The sequence below is a fragment of the Euprymna scolopes genome, chromosome 7 (genome assembly GCF_053919585.1).
Source record: "Euprymna scolopes isolate OS-2025 chromosome 7, ASM5391958v1, whole genome shotgun sequence".
NCBI classification, from domain to species: domain Eukaryota; kingdom Metazoa; phylum Mollusca; class Cephalopoda; order Sepiida; family Sepiolidae; genus Euprymna; species Euprymna scolopes.
The window spans coordinates 48365824-48386412 of NC_136488.1; the positions used below are offsets into that span (position 1 = coordinate 48365824).

General features: G+C 35.1%; 1 protein-coding gene across 1 annotated transcript in view; it reads left to right on the top strand.

The window, feature by feature from the left end:
* Positions 1-2641: 2641 nt before the first annotated feature.
* LOC145279717 (enoyl-CoA hydratase domain-containing protein 3, mitochondrial-like) overlaps positions 2642-20589 on the top strand; it is a 42480-nt gene continuing 24532 nt past the window's right edge. Inside the window, exons 1-2 of the mRNA XM_080131005.1 lie at positions 2642-2768; positions 19513-19634. Of these exons, the coding sequence (XP_079987131.1) occupies positions 2736-2768; positions 19513-19634 (155 nt within the window). The 5' untranslated portion in view covers positions 2642-2735. The remainder of the gene's footprint in view (positions 2769-19512; positions 19635-20589) is intronic.

Below are 20589 nucleotides of genomic sequence, written 5' to 3' on the forward strand. Positions count from 1 at the left end.
CAAGGAAGAAAGCCTTGTTGTGGTCTGTTTGCAGCTCACCACTCCTCCAGTAACATAACTGGATGTTGTTGAAAAAATGATTGACCTTCACCTTGTTAAGCAGATTTATTTCTGATTACACTGCTCATTACATCATCAAATAAACACAAAGTGAAGAAAGGTGATATATAACACACCGGTATATTAACTGTTTCACTTGTTCTCATGACTTTATAATAAATTGTTATAAACTTTTATCCTTCAACTAGCCCCTTTTACTAGCTTGTTTGATTTTACATATCAGCTAAGATTTGACTTGGCAACATTGTGGGGTCCGCCTTGATAGCATCAAACCATTCATTGTTATGATATGGTATGGTTGGGCTTGATCCAAGAAAGCTATTCTCTTACATTCTTTATCCCCTTCGGGAGGGAGTTAGTTTAAGCCAATCACTTGATGCATCATACCAGCAAATTGGTTTTCATACCAGATCAAAGTGTTTCCTCAGGGAATCTGTTTTTTTTCCCTCCATTCTGGCCTTCTGCCCTATTCTGCTACTGTAAGAAACAATTAAATACAAACTGTTTGATGGCACAAGTAGTCTGTGGTCGGCTGTCAACTTCCTTCTATTTATTCTACATTGATTAAGGAAATAGACTTCCATAAGCCTGCAGGAAAAAGCTACTGGAATAGAAAGATGTATAATGAATCAAGCTACCTGCGCGGCAAATTAATGAAGACCACTAGACTAATGAGTTAAACAAGTTGAAACAAAGAATACAGGGAATAAATCAGACAATTCTGAAGAACACATATACTAGTAGTTATAGAAGAGATTGAGACTAGCAACATCATGTCAACATATGTCTAAAAACCAAGTGAAATACCTGAAATATTTTGCCAAAAATCTTTTGTGTAGATCAATAGATTAGATTAATTTTGCTTTTTTTGGAGGGAGGGGGTATTTTTTCTTTTTTTTAAAAAAATCCTTCTACAAATAAGTGTGCATAAAATAAAATATGTATTAGATACGATTAAAGCCAAAACAACGCATTATTACAAAAATAAACTGATATTTATTTTTGTTTAAAACAAATATTTTTGTTTGAAAACAAAAATAAATATCTGTTTATTTTCATAATAATGTGTTGTTTTGGCTTCAAATGTATCTAATACGTATTTTATTTTATTCAAACTCAATCAACGCTTCTATCAAGGATCACACACCCCTAACGTAAATAAGTGTGTGTTAGACATAAAGCCAGTTTAATAGAGAAGAGGGTTCCAGCTCCCCTGATGAGGCATTTTGAAATATTTAAAAAATAACTGTGATTAGACCTGTGGGGAAAAGGGTAATTACTGACGTCCGAATTCGTGACGATAATAGGAGCATTGGTCAAAACTCCTCTCCCTAACAAAAAAAAAAAAAAATAAAAATATCAGTAAATAGCAACAACTTCGGAAAAAATTCTAAGATTCAAAATAAATTTTATTTAACTAGAAATAGTTTATTTTATGCTTATATATGAGAGACGTGCAAATTGTAGTAATTCTTGAATATTCGTGATCTCCTATAAGCATGAAATTATTAAGATTAAAGTCCATGAATAAAGCCGGGAAATGTGCAAAAGTCCAAAATTATAATCCAAGTGAAAAAAAGAATAAAATTTGTGTAATTTTAAGGATATTGACTGGAAATCTTTCATGACTGAGGAAATTGTTATTGTCAACATATTTTATAAAGAAACATTGTGAACGAAAGTAAACCAGGAAGGTAAGATTTTTGCGAGGAAAAATATTTGTTGTTTATTATTTGTGTGAGCTTCATTAATAAAGAGTGAGTAATTTATCAGTTTCAGCTTGATATTCTTAGCGATTCAGTTTTACGTCCTTTTAGACAGAGTCAGACACATGTGAAAATCACAGACAGCAGCAAAGCAACATGCGGAAATGCTGTCTGGAACTTGCAGAAATATTGTCTGGACTGATTTGTTTTGTACGCATCAGGCCTTTTATATTGACTTTCTAGAATGTTCCGGCCTGTTTACTGTCTACATGCGCAAATAGACCAAAAATATAATCCCATGGATTTGTGTGTAAAAAGGTTCTGTAGCAACCATGATTCTATGCACTGTTAGAATTGCATGGGTGTATGGTGCCAAAATAAAATTGTTCCTGAAAGAAAGAAATTCCGGCCGAATAGATTCTTCTGATTACATGACAAGCGATTTGATTTAGCTGGTCACTACAGACCCATTGGTATTTTTACTCTGTAAGGGGTACATTGTAATAAACAAATTCAATCTCTCAAAGGAGAGAGTAATAGCTAAGAGAATGATTCCTGATGATCGAAGCAAACCATACCTAATTCAGTCTCAAAGATTTGGATCTTGAACAAGACACAATCTTGTGCGAAAATGTACCGAGATTTACTCCCAGTTGTATCTGTTCTGATACACACATTCTTTTCTGTCCTCCGTCAGATAAAGAGAAATCCTTCTAGACTGAGGCAATTAAAAAAATTTTTTTGTCCCAATCCAGAAAGCCTCTTTTGAGGGAGCTGTATTTTCCCCACATTAAAAACCGACCCTGTGTCTAACTCTGCCCTCATGGGGAGGCAAGTAAATATGTACCCCCGTGCCAGATTTCGTACGTTTTTGTTTTGAGAAAAACTTATTTTCCTGAGGAGAAAAAGCAACCCAAATCAACCAATAGAAACACTTGTTATATTCTTAATTCGGTTTTCGAAGTTGTAATGGCGTCGTTGTGTCGAATATTATCGACTCAGGTAGCGAATTTTGCTTTTTGTTTCATTTTTTGTTGACCTACATAACATTTTGTCATCGTTAAATGTTTATTCTTTTAGACTTTTATTTGTAATTTGTATTGTTTTATTTCGTGCGTTTTTTTCTTTTGTTTAACTTTCTTTCGTTGTTTTGATTTGCTGAATCAATTACAACTAATGATGAAATGCGTTGCCCTCTTATTTTTCCTTTTAAACCAAGGAAAACAATTCAAATCAACCTTAATTGAATCTTTCTCTTTTAAGTATAGGAACTGAATTAAAAAAAGAAAAAAAGAAAATCCTACTGAATAGAAATTTATGAAGGTAGATTGAAAAAAATATATATGTAAAAACGTCTATCAAGGTGACTGCTTGTTTTTTTTTTGTTTTGTTTTTTTCGGAAATTGTTATTTAGAGTGATCTCCCTTGAACCCTTTTTATGCCTAATCTTTGCATCCAGTTAAAGTGTAGTATATGTTCTGATTGGTCTAAAAAATTCACCCTTCAATGCATTATCTCATCATTTGAGAGATAGTTAGTGATGGTTTCCAGATGATCGTCTGTGGCTTTCATTATCACAAAATGCCGACAGAGTTTTTATATCCGTCCAAAGTACCCTCTTTTTTGGTATGGGGTGATTCCCATATTAAACTCACCTTATGTCTAACTTTACCGCGAGAAGCAGGGGTGTTTATTCGGATTGGCACCTATGCTGGTATTTAAAATTAAAGAAATTACAGTATGATGTACGTACCAGTCACGGGACGTAGATGAAAAATCTCAAAAAAATCACGTAATTTGATCAAATAGTTTTAGTTTTGGTACTCCTTGGGTGTTGAGTTCCATGGCGGCCAGCATATTTATTTAATAGTCGCTCCCTTAGAAAAGGCTAACGCATGCGCACGTAACATTTTTAATTTATTTACTTACGTTGACTTAGTAACTAAACCATTTATTGATAATTTCTCACTTTTACAAGCATTTTTAATTTACATGCGCGATAACTTTTTTGGTAAATATTTACATTTAGGTCCACCTCTACAATTTTCTTTAAAACGACGACTTTTATTGGCTTTCAGAAAATCTCAGCGTGATAAATAAATCTACTTCTCTGCAACCGAAACTGACCTCCACTTTTTTTAATAGTATTTGCAGGTGAGTATGCTGAAAACGAATATCAATTAAATTTGGCAAATTCCCCCTCCCCAATGGTGTTTATTCCGAAAGCCGTTCTTAACATTTATGGAGGTTGATCTAATTTAAAAAAATAAAAAATACCAAGTTTTTTAATGAATATAAAAAAAAAGTAACTAAACCATTTACTGATAATTTCTCACTTTTACAAATATTTTTAATTTATATGCTCAGATGAACAACATATTGTTGAATGGTGTGAAAACAGCGTTTTTGCAATAAACTTTGGTTTGTTTTACTATATGCATTGATTAAAAAAAGATGTTAAAAAACAAAAATATAACAAATAAATGTTATCAAAGGCAAGATAAGTTACTTTTCTACTAACTGGATACGTTTTTTGTGTTTTTAATATTTATGAAAAGAGTTAAGTCAACGTAAATAAATGAATAAATTATAAATGTTTGTAAAAGTGAGAAATTATCAATAAATAGTTTAGGTTTAAGCCAACTAAATAAATAAAAATATGTTACATGCGCATGCATTAGCTTTTACTAAGGAAGTGACTATTAAATAAATATGCTGGCTGCCATGGAACTCAACACCAAGGAGTACCTTATTTTTATTCAAACAAATCAGACTTTATTCTGTTTCGATGAGGGTGAAACCCCCCCCCCCAAAAAAAACCCAAACCGTCCAACAAATTGACAGACAAGAGCAGACAACTCCAATGCACATGGAAACTGTCAAAACAATCACTGATTACCTCACCTTATTATGTTCTCTAGTAAAACATGGTCACGTCTGTCACTTATCAGTAAAAAACGGCAAATTTATTTTTCGTAAAAAAAAAGTACTTTATCAATTTTTGTGATTTAAAAAAATAAATAAAATCTTCATTCCATGACAAGTAGGTACAATATAAAAGTTTTTCATTTTTGTTTATCACTATAAGTGTCAATCTGAATAAGCACTTAAAAATTTCTTTACAATAAATACAAAACATTTTTTTTTACACATAAACGAAATAAAAAATTCTTATTACATAAAAACAGATACTTATGCAGAATACGAACCGTGCTGTTTTTTTATATGGGATTTTCAAGTTAAATCCAAGTTTTATGGTATCTTTTGTTTATTAAATTGTTAGGCGAAAATACAAAATAGATACAAAATGCCCCCCCCCCCTCCTGTTAAGAATGCACAAGCACCTGGGTTTCTAACTAATAACATTATTTCAGCACGGTCCATATTCTGCATAAGTACAGCAAAATTAAAGTTTTTTTTTTATAGAATTTAATTAGTATAACTAGTTCATAATTTAATATTAATCATAAACGCGAAGGCTAATTAAAATATGGCTGCTAACAATTAAAACTTGGAATTACATTTCCATAACTTGAAAATATAAACAACAGTGTTATTTAAAAAAAAGAATTATAATTCACACCAAATGAGCAGTTTTATCCTCAATTGTGCAAAAGCACTTTTCTCTATTCTATGTCCAAAACCATGAGAGGTGATGTTAGTCTAGTAGTTAACGACATAGACTGACGACCTGGGTGTCACAATTTTGAATCCAGTTCGTTCCTCAAAAATCACTCTCACTTAGGATGTTGGCAACCTTTATGTGGTCCCTCCCATAATCCCTGATATCTTTCTTGAACAAATTCTGACTAGAAAAATATCCGGTAAATCAATGCTAACAATAGAATCTTCACATTTATATGATGATGATACCAAACTATCTATGTTTTTAAGTCTCAACAAGTGCAAATGTTAGTGTGCTTCACGTCATGCTATTAAGTTAAATCACAGTCATATTTCTAGTTATAAAATCAATCTGTTTTGCAAGGTTACACACACTTCTAACACTAGTAGTTCTAAAAAAAAAAATTCAGATATCAGATATGATTGCATTAAGCATGGCTTCCATGAACCCCCAAACTCCACACTGGATCTTTCCAACCACCACCTGCCTGACTTTCCTTTGTGGACAGACACCACGCTAGACGATCTAAAAATCACCCCTGCTCATGTGCATGCTATCATAAAAAACCTTGACACTTCAAAAGCATGTGGACCTAATCTCATCCCAGCTGTGCTATTAAAAAGTGCTCAGCCGAAGTAGCTCCAGTTCTCTCCAAACTCTACAACAAATGCCTTAATGAATCATGCTTTCCGGGCTGTTGGAAAACTGCTTCTGTGGTACCAGTATTCAAGAATTCTGGCGAAAGAACTGACCCATCAAATTATCGCCCCATTAGCCTCCTCCCACTTTTCGCCAAAATATTTGAGACCATAATTAACCATGCTCTAGTCCAGCACCTTACAGATGCTAAACTTCTGACTGACAAACAATATGGATTTAGACAAGCCCATTCCACAGCAGACATCCTCACTGTAATCTCTGAACGTATATACCATTCACTGGACAAAGCGAGGGAGGGAAGAGCAGTAGCTCTAGATATATCTAAGGCTTTTGACAGGGTATAACATGAGGGTCTCCTCAGGAAAATTAGATCATACAGTATCACTGGTAGAATACTTAACATAATTAAATCCAGGTTGTCCTCGACGATCACACATCTAAACAATATCATATAAATGCGGGAGTGCCTCAGGGGTCTATCCTTGGACCTCTATTGTTCCTAATATTTATTAATGACCTCCCCGACAAAACTGCCTCTGAGATGGGTATATATGCTGATGACACCACATTCTATAACAGGCATGGCAGGAAAACAAATGAACACATAACTAAAGAAATGTCAAAAACACTAGAGGATGACCTACCTCTTCATCGTACAGTATATCGATACACTAAGGCTGACTGGGATAGCTTCCGTACATTTATATCTGATCTACCTCTGCATTCCATGTTTAAAAAGGATGTGTCCTCTATAGTATTAGACCTGACTGAATGGTTAATTGTAGGTATTGACCCTTTCATACCCTCTAAAAAGTTTCAGCAAAAACCTAACAGCCAGCCATGGTTCTCTCCAGAATGTGCTGCTGCCATTGCGCACAGAAATCACTTTTTCCACTGCTTCAAACGTAATAGATGTATGGAAACTAAAGCCGTTTTCAGGACTGCCAGCAACCATTGTAAGAAAGTAATAAGGAACGCAAGAGAGTTGTATGCTCAATCTGTTAAGTCCAAAGTAGCTGAGCAGCGGCTTGGTTCCCACCAGTTTTGGCAAATAGCAAACAGAATCCTGAACAGAAGCGTGTGCTCCATCCCAACTATTATCAATGGACCTGAGGTAATCTCGTCAGCATCAGACAAAGCCAAACTCTTTGTCAAGAACTTTGCAGCTAATTCTACCCTTTGCGACCAAGACCGCCAACCCCCAATATTTCCTCCTGTATCAGAAAACACGCTATGTGATATACGTATATCTGTACGTGATGTTGCGAAGCTAATCAAAAACCTTGATTCGAGTAAAGCAACTGGCCCTGACGGTATTCCAATTATAGTACTCAAAAAACTTCAACCTGAACTAGCGCCCATACTTACAAAACTGTTTAAACGTTGTCTTAAGGAGAATAGTTTCCCATCTCCCTGGAAAATCTCATCAGTATGCCTTGTATTTAAGAATTCAGGTGATCGCTCATCCCCCTCTCAGTACAGGCCAATAAGTCTCCTGTGCGTCATGAGTAAGTTGCTAGAATCTGTGTTAAATACAGAAGTAATCAACCATCTCAACAAAAATAACCTTCTTAGTGACACTCAATATGGTTTCCGTTCTGCTAGATCTACAGCAGATGTCCTTACAGTTATATCGCATAGGATTAGCAAATCTCTCGACGGTGGCAATCTTTCTAGGGCAATTGCTCTTGACATATCTAAAGCCTTTGATAGGGTATGGCATAAAGGTTTACTTCATAAGATCGCTAGCTATGGTATAGCTGGAAATGTCTTCTCAATTATTAAATCATTTCTTTCTGATAGGTTCATAAGAGTAGTAGTTGAGGGGCAAAAATCAGAAGCTCACAGTATTAATGCCGGTGTCCCTCAGGGATCCATCCTGGGCCCAACTCTTTTCCTGATCTACATTAATGATCTTCCAAATCATATCCTTAGATCATTTGTAGACATTTATGCTGACGACACTACCATTTATGGTACCACATCTAAGACAGTAAACGACCAAGTTCTCTCCAATTCTCTCTCCTCTGATCTTGAGCACGTAGTACAATGGGGAAAGGAGTGGCTGGTTACTTTTAATGCATCTAAAACCAAGCTTCTATCTTTACATCATCAACATTCTAATCCACATTTGTCATCAATTGAAATGAATGGCTCTCGTCTTCAGGAGGCCTCAAGCTTTGACAAGCTTCTGGGCTTGATCATTACTCCTGATCTTAAATGGAACACGTATATCAAATCTGTTGCCAAGGCCGCTGGAAAAATGGTGGGATCTTTCTATCGATCCGGTAGATATCTCACTGCTGATGCTATTCTCTATCTATATAAGAGCCAGGTACGTCCAAGGATGGAATGCTGTTGCCACATCTGGGCAGGAGCTGCTAGAAAGGACTTGTCCTGCCTTGATAGAGTTCAAAATAGACTTCGTAGCCTCGTAGGAGATGTCCTTTTCTCCTCCTTGCAACCTCTATCTCACAGAAGAGATGTTGCGAGTTTGTCTCTGATGTATCGTTATTTTCATGGAAAGTGTTCAACTGAGCTTCAATCTATGGTCCCCCCTCGCCAAACTTTTACAAGAAACACTCGTCTAGCTGTAAACAATATCAAAAATTTCCCCCACTCTTTATCTGTGCCTAAACCTAAACGTAGATTCCATGAACAAAGCTTCTTTCTTAGAACTGCATGCCTGTGGAATTGTCTTCCGTTTTCCTGCTTTCCGGCTGACTACAATATGGTTGTGTTCAAGTCTAGGGTGAATAAGTTCTTGATGAGCCGTTCCATATAAGTTATCAAATTTACCAAATTTTCATTACTAATGATTACTATATTGACCAATTTCTACTGTACACTCTTTAACCCTTATCCTTGAGTGGCCTCTGGGCCTTGATAATGTGGTGATGCCTATGTAAAAAAAAAAAAAAAAAAAAAAAAAACCTCCAATCTGTAGTGGAATGGGGACAAAAATGGATGGTCACATTCAATGCTGCTAAGACTAAACTGGTTTTCTTCAATAATTACAAGAAACCTTCTCTGCCATCAATAGCAATGGCCAGTGACTCCCTATCTGTTCCGTCTGCCTGCTTCCCACCGGACTACAACTTGGATGTCTTCAAGCCCAATGTTAACAAATTCCTAATGAACCGCCCCCTTAAGTAAACACTTCATCAAATCTCCACACTAACGTAATGTACTTGCAATAACCCTTATCCCTGAGTGGCTTTGATAAGTGGTGATCACTGTGTAAAAAAAAAAAAAAAAAAAAAGTACATCTTTCAAACTGCTTGGCCTAACGTTCACAGGAAACATGAGTTGGAACAATTACATTGAAAACATTGCCAGGGCCGCTGCGAAGAAGGTAGGCTCTCTCTACTGTGCTTGAAAACTACTGACACCTGAAAGTATCCTGTACCTTTATAAGGCCCCCATTCGCCCATGTATGGAGTATTGCTGTCACATTTGGGCTGGTGCATCTGCTGCTAGTCTCTCGATCCTAGACAAGGTTCAAAAGAGAGTCGCCAATCTGATAGGCCCTGAACTGGCATCTAAGCTTCAGCCTCTGTCTCATCGACGAAACGTTGCATCCCTCTGCCTGTTCTACAAGTATTTTAATGGTGAATGCTCTGACGAACTGCAGACACTTGTGTCCCCACGACATAGACAACCTCGACAAACCCGACAGGCAGCTAAATCTCACCCCCACACAGTAGAGATCCCTAGACGTAAAAGATCTTTCTACTCCAGTAGTTTCTTCCCCAGAACCGCTAGACTCTGGAATTCCATTCCAGATCCCTGCTTCCCCAACTGTATTGACGTGCAGAAGTTCAAGTGTAACGTGAACCAACATCTTGCTGCCTAAATCCCAACATAGTGCCCCAATAGTTGCTGTCCCTGATAGTAGCCCCCTACACCAAAGTGGCAATGTGCCTTGTTTGGGGTGAAAATGTAATAAAAAAAAAAAAAAAAAAATTAATCCTAAGTCAGAAATAGCCGTCACTAACTTTCATCCAACCAGAAAAAAAATAATGCCCTTCAAAAATTCCAGCAGTCGATAAAAGTGCATAAAATGTTTTCATTGTAATAATGTTTATTCATTATTTTCACAAAATAAAATTTCAATTTATGCGTCTCCTCATGAGGGCATAGTTAGATACATGGTTGCTTTTTAATGTGGACAAAATCCAGCTCCTCAACTAGAGGTATTTTGGATTGAGATAAAAATAAAGGTACTTCTATACAATTTGAATTGAATTATTTTTTTTTGTTTCTTTTTTCAATCCTAACACTAAACTAATCCTAACCTAGGTTTTGGGTCTAGTTTGGCAAAAGTCGGTTTAATTTGATTCAAATTCTGTAGAAGCACCAACATAAATTTCAGTCTAGGGGAAGATTTATCCTGCCTTGAGAACAGATACTACACCTTGATTCTAGCCTAAAGCGCAATTAAGAGTGAATCATTGAAAATACTATACCTCATTATTTTTCCAATAAAATTTTGTATTACAGCTGTTTTGGTTACCTTAACTGTTGCTCAAGTAAATAACAGTCTTATTTCAAGACAAGAAATACAATTTAAGTTAAATAAGTGATTCCTAATGAGTGGCCATAACAATGTCATTAGATTAGCATCTGTAGTGATATTGGTTCCTTAGGTTAAAAGAGTGTGGATCTTATGCTTATATTTTTACAATTTATGAAATCCTGGATTTAATTATTTTTTGTTGTAATATTCATACTCAGACACAATCGGACCCTTAGAATAAAATCGAGAATTGTATCAGAATCAGGAAAACATTTGAAATCGTCCCATCACTAGTATTTGCTGTATATTGTTTATATTTTCTATATATGTTTTAGTGTTGGGACGATTCCTAAATTTTTTCTGATTCCGATACCAAGTACGATTCCGATTCCCGTGGAATTGTTGTTTTGAAATATACCATTATAGAATTGAAAGTTTTTGTACCGAAAAAATTTGGTACAGCGAAAAAGTGGAAATACAATTAAGGGAATTTCGAAAACGATTTGATTTTTTTGTAAAATTTCTTTCATTGAAGATAAAAGTCAAAACAAATATTTTAACCATGAATTAAACATGCACCATGAAATTAATAGCAATCAATTTCATGAGTTATTTTATATATTAAAAAATATAAAGAAAAAGGGCAGACGTGCACAAATCTACCCCTGAAGCGCAATACGTATCGGCTTCAATGTTGTATGTTGTTCAATTGAGGGAGAAGTTATTATTTTTACAAGGAAAGAATTTTTGCATGTGTGACCTAGTTTTTTTTTTAAAAATTTATTTTGGCTTGAAATTTGCGCATGATTTTTGTTATTATGATTTTATTTATTTATTTTTTTTATGGATATGTTAACTGTGTTTCGATCTAAAGCTTTGTGTTTATTTTTGTTTATTGCCACAAGTGCTAATTTTGACTTTCACCAATTTTCCTTTAAAAAACAATTAGAAACTCTTCAAACATTGGGCGAGGCAGGCACGTAAACCATTAAAAACAATAACGGTGACATAAGTGCATAAGCACCAAATTTTTTTTGTTTTGTTTTGCTTTGCTATGCTTTCATTTTGTTTGTTAAGTCCGCCCCCCCCCAAATAAATAAAAATGACAAAAGAATACAAGAGCAATAATAAGAAAAGGGTATCGTAAAACTGTAATTAAACTTGAAAATAATATTTGAAAATAGCGCAGATTCCATTTTGACTTTCACCAATTTTCCTGTTAATAATTATATAAACTCTGTCAAAAACAAAAGAAAAAAGTATCCATCCAAAAAAACAAAAACAAAAACAAAAGCAAAAACAACAACAACAACAAAAAAACTCAGATAAAATCATAAATAACAAAAATCGGTGAAGCTTAGATAAGTAGGTCTGACAGATGAGCCTCGTTCTGACATTCGGAACAACTGGTGAATGTACCAAAACGTAACCCTTTTGAATGAAGATGGATACAAACAATATTTTTAAAATTAATTTCTTAATTTTACTTAAAAAAAAAATGTGAACATATATAAACAAAATATTTTAGAAAATAATTTCTTAATTTTAAATAAAAATTGATTATAAAGAATTTAAAAAAAAATAATTATTGAAAAATATAGCTGGTTCTTTTGTATAATAGGGGCGCCTGAAACCTTCCCACCAAAATGAAAAAAAGCTTTAGTGTTTTTACTATTTTAAAGTTTGAACAACAAGTGTGCATGTCGACAATTCTTCAGGGTTTAAATGTATTGTAATGCTTTTATGGTGGTCGAAAAACGTTTTTCAACTGCCATATTACTTCCTATTTACTTGCCTCCCCACGAGGGCAGAATTAGACACAAGGTCGATTTTAATGTAGAGAAGCATTTATTACTAAAAAACGAAATGTAAAAGCAAGTTAAGCTGTAAAAAAAAACAATTTTTTTTTTAATTCAAAGAATTAAAGAAAGAAAAAATTCAAAGAAATTTCGAAACTCATTAAGATAAATAAAGATTACCTTTAAAGTAGTTAATACAATTCTTGTACATCATATTAAATATATTATGAAAAGTTCTATGACGTTTTTATCATAAATGTTTGACAGCAAACAAACAAACAGTTCAGCTTAAATATATAAGAGAATCGTAAATTAATCGTCCCACCACTAATATGTTTATATTCTATGTACAAATAATAGTTTTTTTTTTCAACTCTGTGATTTTAAATGTTTGCAATCGTTTCAGTTAACAGATTTGATTAATATTGTTTATGTAATTATAAGTAATAATGTAAGTATACACTCTATAATTCTATTTGTTTACATATCTTAACATATGGGTTAGTTGGTTTATTTTACAGCATATCAACACTTTTTGGGTTATTTAATGCTGAATCTGGTCATTGTGGAAAAAGTTTTTATGCTTTAAGTTTTTTATATCTTCAAGTATTTATTCACAGTGCTTGATTTAGTGTTTCCTAAAGTAAAATTGTTGTTTTTGTTTTTGACTTTGCAGGATATGATTAAGTTTTGCAAAGGGAAAAGGAATTGTAATAACATTAACGCTTTGAAGACGAACGTGTGAAAATTTATCTAAGAGAAGGTGCGAAGCCATACTACAACATGATAGGAAAACAAATATTCCGTATTATTTCTAATATTCGGACTACTGTTCTTATCTTGAGTGTTATTTTCACAATGTTTCAGTTGATGATGCAAATACCGCGCCGTGAGTGAAATAACATCACGTTAAGGAAAAAGAAGACTATAAAAAGAGAGAGCATGCTCGCGAAAACAATCATGTTAGAGATGTGGATAACGTTCAAGAGCACGTTTGAGAAAACAATCACGTGAGATATATCACAACCATAATGAGAAATGACAGGTGGTAGGAGAATGAGGTAATGAGAAGTTACGTGCGGTGGGAGATTAAGGAAATAAAGATCGCTGTACAACAAAAATGTGCTTTAGACTAAACGTGCAACACAGTATTAGCTACTATTATTTTCTCTACCGCTCTCCCTCGACTCAGGACTGCTCCAAAATAAACAAAGTATCTGACAGCATAGACACGGCACTGTCCCTCGACACTAGCGCACAAATACATGTGTTTGGTGACTTTAATGTCCACCACAAAAACTGGCTTGGATTCTCTACTCACACAGATGCAGCGGGCAGCACAACCCATTGCTTTGCTATATCTCACTCCCTATCACAAATTGTTATGTTTCCAACCCGTTTCCCTGACCAGGAAGAACAACACGCATCACTTCTAGATCTGTTTTTGACCACAGTTCCCGATGACTGCATAGCAAAGGCCCACAGCCCACTCGGGAACGCTGATCATGCAGTGATAATGGTTGAAATCGCCCTAAACTCTAGTCCCAAAACTGAAGAGCCAGTGCTCAAAACAACGAGATATTATAATAAGGCTGACTGGGAAGCCATCAGGGAACTAATTAGAGATGCTCCATGGAAAAATATTTTCTCTCTCCCTGCTGAACAGTGTGCAAACGAGACCACTGACTGGTTCAAAACTGCAATCGAAGCGCATGTTCCCATGCGGAAATTTTATAGTAAGCCCCACTCTCCCCAATGGTTTATGTCGACTTGTGCAACTGCCATTACTCAAAAGCAGCATGCATACCGTAGGTTTAACCGACATAAGTCCAGTTCAAACAGACTGAAGTATATAGAAGCTAGAAATAACGTTAAGAAAGAAATAGCGACAGCTAAGAGAGAATTTACGGAAACCACTAAAAAGCACATCGAAGCACAAAAACTAGGAACTCGAGACTTCTGGAAAATCTACAACAGTGTAGTAAATAATGGGCAATCAACAATTCCCCCACTAACCAACAATCACGAGGTTGTCTCCTCAGCAACCGACAAGGCTAACATGCTTGCCAGTCGGTTTGCCTCAAACTCCACACTGGACCCTTCCAACCACCCCCTACCTGACTTTCCTATGCGGACAGACGCCACACTAGACGATCTGAAAACCACCCCTGCTCAGGTGCATGCTATCATAAAAAACCTTGACACCTCAAAAGCATGTGGACCCGATCTTATCCCAGCTGTGCTATTAAAAAGTGCTCAGCCGAAGTAGCTCCAGTTCTCTCCAAACTCTACAACAAATGTCTTAATGAAGCTTGCTTTCCGGGCTGTTGGAAAACTGCTTCTGTTGTACCAGTATTCAAGAATTCTGGCGAAAGGACAGACCCATCAAATTATCGCCCCATTAGCCTCCTCCCACTTTTTGCCAAAATATTTGAGACCATAATTAACCATGCTCTAGTCCATCATCTTACAGATGCTAAACTACTGACTGACAAACAATATGGATTTAGACAAGCCCGTTCCACAGCAGACATCCTCACCGTGATCTCTGAACGTATATACCAATCACTGGACAAAGCGGGGGAAGGCAGAGCGGTAGCTCTAGATATATCTAAGGCTTTTGACAGGGTATGGCATGAGGATCTCCTCAGGAAGATTAGATCTTACGGTATCACTGGTAGAATACTTAACATAATTAAATCCTTCTTAGATAAGAGAAAAATCCAGGTAGTCCTCGACGGTCGCACATCTAAACAATATGATATAAATGCGGGAGTGCCCCAGGGTTCTATCCTTGGACCTCTATTGTTCCTGATATTCATAAATGACCTCCCCGACAACATTGCTTCTGAGATGGGTATATATGCTGATGACACTACACTCTATGGCAGACACGACAGGAAGACGAATGAACACATTTCTAAAGAAATGGCAGAAACACTAGAGGAAGACCTCCAATCTGTAGTGGAATGGGGACAAAAGTGGTTGGTCGCGTTCAATGCTGCCAAGACTAAACTAGTTTCATTCAATAATTACAAGAAACCCTCTCTACCACCAATAGCAATGGCCAACGACCCTTTATCTGAGAGTCCATCTTTCAAACTCCTTGGCCTAACGTTCACAGGAAACATGAGTTGGAACAATTACATTGAAGGCATTGCCAGGGCCGCTGCAAGAAAGGTAGGCTCTCTCTACCGTGCTAGAAAACTACTAACACCCGAAAGTATCCTGTACCTCTATAAGGCCACCATTCGCCCATGTATGGAGTATTGCTGCCACATCTGGGCTGGTGCATCTGCTACTAGTCTCTCGCTCCTTGACAAGGTTCAAAAGAGAGTCGCAAATCTGATAGGCCCTGAACTGGCATCTAAGCTTCAGCCTCTGTCCCATCGACGAAATGTTGCATCCCTCTGCCTGTTCTACAAGTATTTTAGTGGTGAATGCTCTGATGAACTACAATCACTTGTGCCCCCACGACGCGAGCACCCTCGACAAACCCGACAGGCTACTAGATCCCACCCCCACACTGTAGAGGTCCCTAGATGTAAAAGATCTTTTTACTCCAATAGTTTCTTCCCCAGAACCGCAAGACTCTGGAATTCCATTCCAGGTCCCTGCTTCCCCAACAGTACTGACGTGCAGAAGTTCAAGTGTAACGTGAACCGACACCTTGCTGCCCAAATCCCTACATAGTACCCCAGTAGTTGTTGCCCCTGATAGTAGCCCCCTACACCAAAGTGGCAATTTGCCTTGTTTGGGGTGAAAATGTAATAAAAAAAAAAAAAAAAAAAAAAAAAAAATCGAGTTGAAATATTTTCAGACAGCCGGGTGTAAATGTATGGTACACAATATATATATACTGCTGAATTTTGGATGCCATATTAATATAAATATTTTGTCGTCATTATAAACCAATATTTTCATTAATAATAAATGAATAAAAATAATAATGTGTAAGCCACGGACAGGTAAGAAACATGCATAGGTAAGCACGAAGTGATCATGCAATTTTGTTGATATAATAATTATCGTTTCATAAACTTTTCCTATTAACCAGAAAACAAACATTCTTTCTCATTTCTTTTTTTTTCTTTTAAAATATCTTATCAACCTTAAATGATTTAAGCCCTTTTTAAAAATAGATAAGATTTCTTAAACGTTTGTTTTTGTTTTTTGAGGAGATATTTGTATTTCCCTTTGTTTAACAAGTAAAATGAATATTTAAAAACGAGATGCCTTCATTAAGAAATAAAGAATCATAAAAAATAATATGTTGCACAAAAAAAATAATATGTTACACATAAACTTGTAACGGTTACAGATTATTTTTATGCAATTTTATTGTTAAACAAAAAAGTTATTCATCGAAAAAAGCACATTTCTACCTTTATAATTTGACCAATAATGTCTAACTTCTAGACAATAAAAATGTATTCTCTCTGTACTTTACTTCTTCCTCTCTGATATCCACTGCAGCATGAATCTTTTCAATCTGTTGTTATATTCAGGTTGGTGAATCTCTGTCCCATTTGAGAGTTCTTGAAAAGCTGCAGAAACGTATCTGTAATTTGATTTTTTTCTTTACAACCTCTCTTCCACAGACGTGATATTGCTATCATCAGTCTTTTCAATTAGAATATCATATGACGTGTTCTTCAGAATTGACTGATCTGTTCTCTAATTCCTTTGTTTTAGCTCATCTGACTCGTTGGTCTAATAGTTTTTTTTTATCAATTTGCTGTTTTGATAACTCATTGTAATACAGCTTCCTATTCCAGTAGATTATTTCCAAGAACTGCAGGCTTATAGAACTCCCTTTCTACTAAGTATTTTCCTCCTACCTAAAGCCTTAGTCTTGAAAAGACCAAGGCTAATAGGCATCTCCTGTCTGCAATAATCATCTTTCGTTCTTGTTAGCTCCTTACATTAAGTGACTTCATGTTTTGTTTAGAGTAATTTCATAAAAAAGCAACCTTCAAACTAAATCAACCAGTCAGTCAATCATTTTTAATTTTCTTTTTTTTTTTTTACTTTCTATTATATTGAAGAGAGAGAGAGAGAGAGAGAGAGAGAGAGAGAGAGAGAGAGAGAGAGAGAGAGAGAGAGAGAGAGAGAGAGAGAACATGTTTTAAACTCTTCTATTTTGTTATCCATATCCTTGGGCAACACGAAGAAGCCCTACTAATTATAGATGTTAAGAAGTTTTGCTTTCTGAGGATGGATATGTTTGAGAAATACCAGCATCACTTGATATTCAATATCAGATGCAGATGATGCATCATGTAGATCTTTAATCTTTAAACACCTTCAGTCTACTTTTAATGCCATTCAAGATCCAACTTTGCTGAGATAACTATGATACAGTATACTGTCCCTTTAGTGATGATTGTAAGGTCTTTGAACCTGCCATATGTTTTGAAAGCATTGGATATGTAAAAGTCAAGTTCAGCATTTACTTTTTTTGTTTGCTGACGACAGTGAAGCCTAGGCTGTTTACTTGAGTTCAATTCTGTGTATGCTGGCCAATATCATGAGATGCTAGAGACAGATGGGTACAGCATCTATTTGAAACTATATTCAGATATGATTCAGCCACACTTAGAATTGACATCACTCTTGAAACTATATGTCCAGAATATTGACTGCTTGGAAAATGTTTAGAGATCTGCCACCATACCTTGAATGCCTTGTTCCCCTCTGGACCATAATTCATTGAAGTTCTGACGTTTAGCAACTGACTTAGTAAATCCCCACAAAATTGTTAATCATCTTGTCAACAGCAACCCTGAGCAACTTTTGGAGTTCCATGCGGACATACCTACAAAGTAAAAAAAAAAAAAAATACAGCTCCCATGATTTTTGAAAATATCTTTTCATGCTTGCAATTGCTGAATTGCTTGTATCAGTTGTTGGTTATCAAGATATTGCATCTTCTCAAACTCATGCAAAACTACACCTGATGTCTCATTTCCATACATATGCAGTACATATGTCATGATTTACACACTGTTCATTTCTCTTATAATTTTACATTATCCTATGTATTAATTATTATTTTGATCTGAGTACTGAACACAATCATTTCATTTTATTATTATTACTATTATCATCATTATTATTATCATTATTATTATTATTATTATTATTATTATTATTATTATTATTATTATTACTACTACTACTAACTAGCAGGGCTTTACATTGCGAGTGAAACAGTCGCATTTGTGAATTATTTTTTTCCAAGTGGCGACTAGAAATAATAAAACGCTTATCTTTTAACAATTGTGTTTTTTCACCAACAATCTTCCGAAGTTTATTACTGAGTGAAAATTTTTTTCAACCTTTATTTATTAAAAAAAAACAACAAAAAACGAGCAAAGTTAAATTATTTAAACAATAAAAGGTTTCATAGAACAATGTATCCTTTTATTTAAACAAAGGTTGTTTAAAAAAACGTCTGAAAAAATTCGAATGCTTATACTTTCAAGTCTTAACATAAAATTTGGTGCTTATTTCGAATTACACTTATAAAAAAAATACAAAAATACAGAAAAATCTTTATGATGTACATACTCATCATGGAACAAAGATGTCATATTCCAAAAATTATGTAGGTTCAGCTAGTAACTTTTCTATTTGGCTAGTAAATGAAAATATTTAGTTGTCAAAAGTCAATTAAAGATAAATTTGTCCGTAGAGCCCTGACTAGGTATTTTTACATTATCAGAAATTACTCATTGATAATAACAGGCGGTGTTCTTTGGAGTTTGTGTGATATCAAGTTTCTCTAAATTTCCATTATTCTCCACCTCTTTCTTTAACCTTTGCAAATGACTTTGTATTATTGCAACAGCAGCTTACCATTGATTTGGCAATGATCATTGATTTTCACTGGGATTTGAGTGACAATAAACTTCTCCAACGTCCCAGTACTCGCCATACTCTTCCAGTGGAGGACTGATTAGTGCTTTCCTTCCTTGATCTTTCCATCCTCCTTGTCTCTTCATTACTATTTTGTATGGTACCAGCTGAGATTGATGCCTTTTTTTGGTTGGGGGACACCGTTTATAAACTTATCCATATGGAAATTAATATATTAAACATTTTTTATTTCAATGAATTCTTTTCTTTTCTATTGTATAGACTTCTCGGCTTGGAAGACAGCTGATTTTTCAACGTTCATGTTCTACAGTTTCTGAACCGTTAGTGCTTTCCCAACAACAAGATGGAATCCGTACTCTAACGCTAAATAACCCACAGAAACGGTAAATCATTTACTTCAAATCCTTTCCATATTTTGTCTAACTTTTTTGTCAATTTAAAAAACTAAAAGAAATAAAAATAATAAAGATAAAAATAAAAACAAAAATATCTAAAAAAAAAAAAATAAAGCAATTTTCCATTATTGTTTGTTTTCCTATTCAGATTGTGAAGAGGTTAAATTCAACAGAATCAATCTTCTCAATTTCTACAAAGAAATTGATAATCGCATCTTCTTTTTATTTATATTTTAAAAAAAATAGTTCATAAATCATATAGGTTCAGCTAGTAACTTTTTTTTTTTTTTTTTTTTTAAAGTAGTTTAACTTTCTAGACAGGACTCGGCTAATGGACCACTGTGTGTATACTTGGCATCAAAACTGCCCCATTTTGCTCAACACCTTTCTCCTAACCTTACATTAAACAAAAACGTAATGAAATGACAATCCAAACAAATATCATGATAAAACCAGACAACCACCCAAACAAAACCAATTCACCTTCACCCTTGAGGCTTGCTTTCACAAATATCCGTGGTAATCTACATGATGTAGAGTCTTACCTTTTAGTAAACTCCCCGGATATCTTAGCATTAAGTGAAACAAACTTACGCTCTTCAATCCCCTCTAACTACTTTAACATGACAGCATACCTCCCACTTTGCTATAAGGACTCGGATAGATATATGGGTTTGGAGTCTATATCCGTAGCACCCTTCATTTAACTAGAGAGAAAAATCTTGAATCGGATGACCAGGCTTTATGTGCTTTTGACTAACATTTCATCACTGCGTTAGTTACTTATATTTTCTCTCGTTCTCCCTCAAGTCAGGATTGTACCCTAATTGATCATGTCTTTGGTAGTATAGATACAGCACTTTCCTTAGATAGTAACGCCCAAATACATGTGTTTGGCGACTTTAATGTCCACCATAAAAATTGGCTTGGTTTCTCAGGTTAT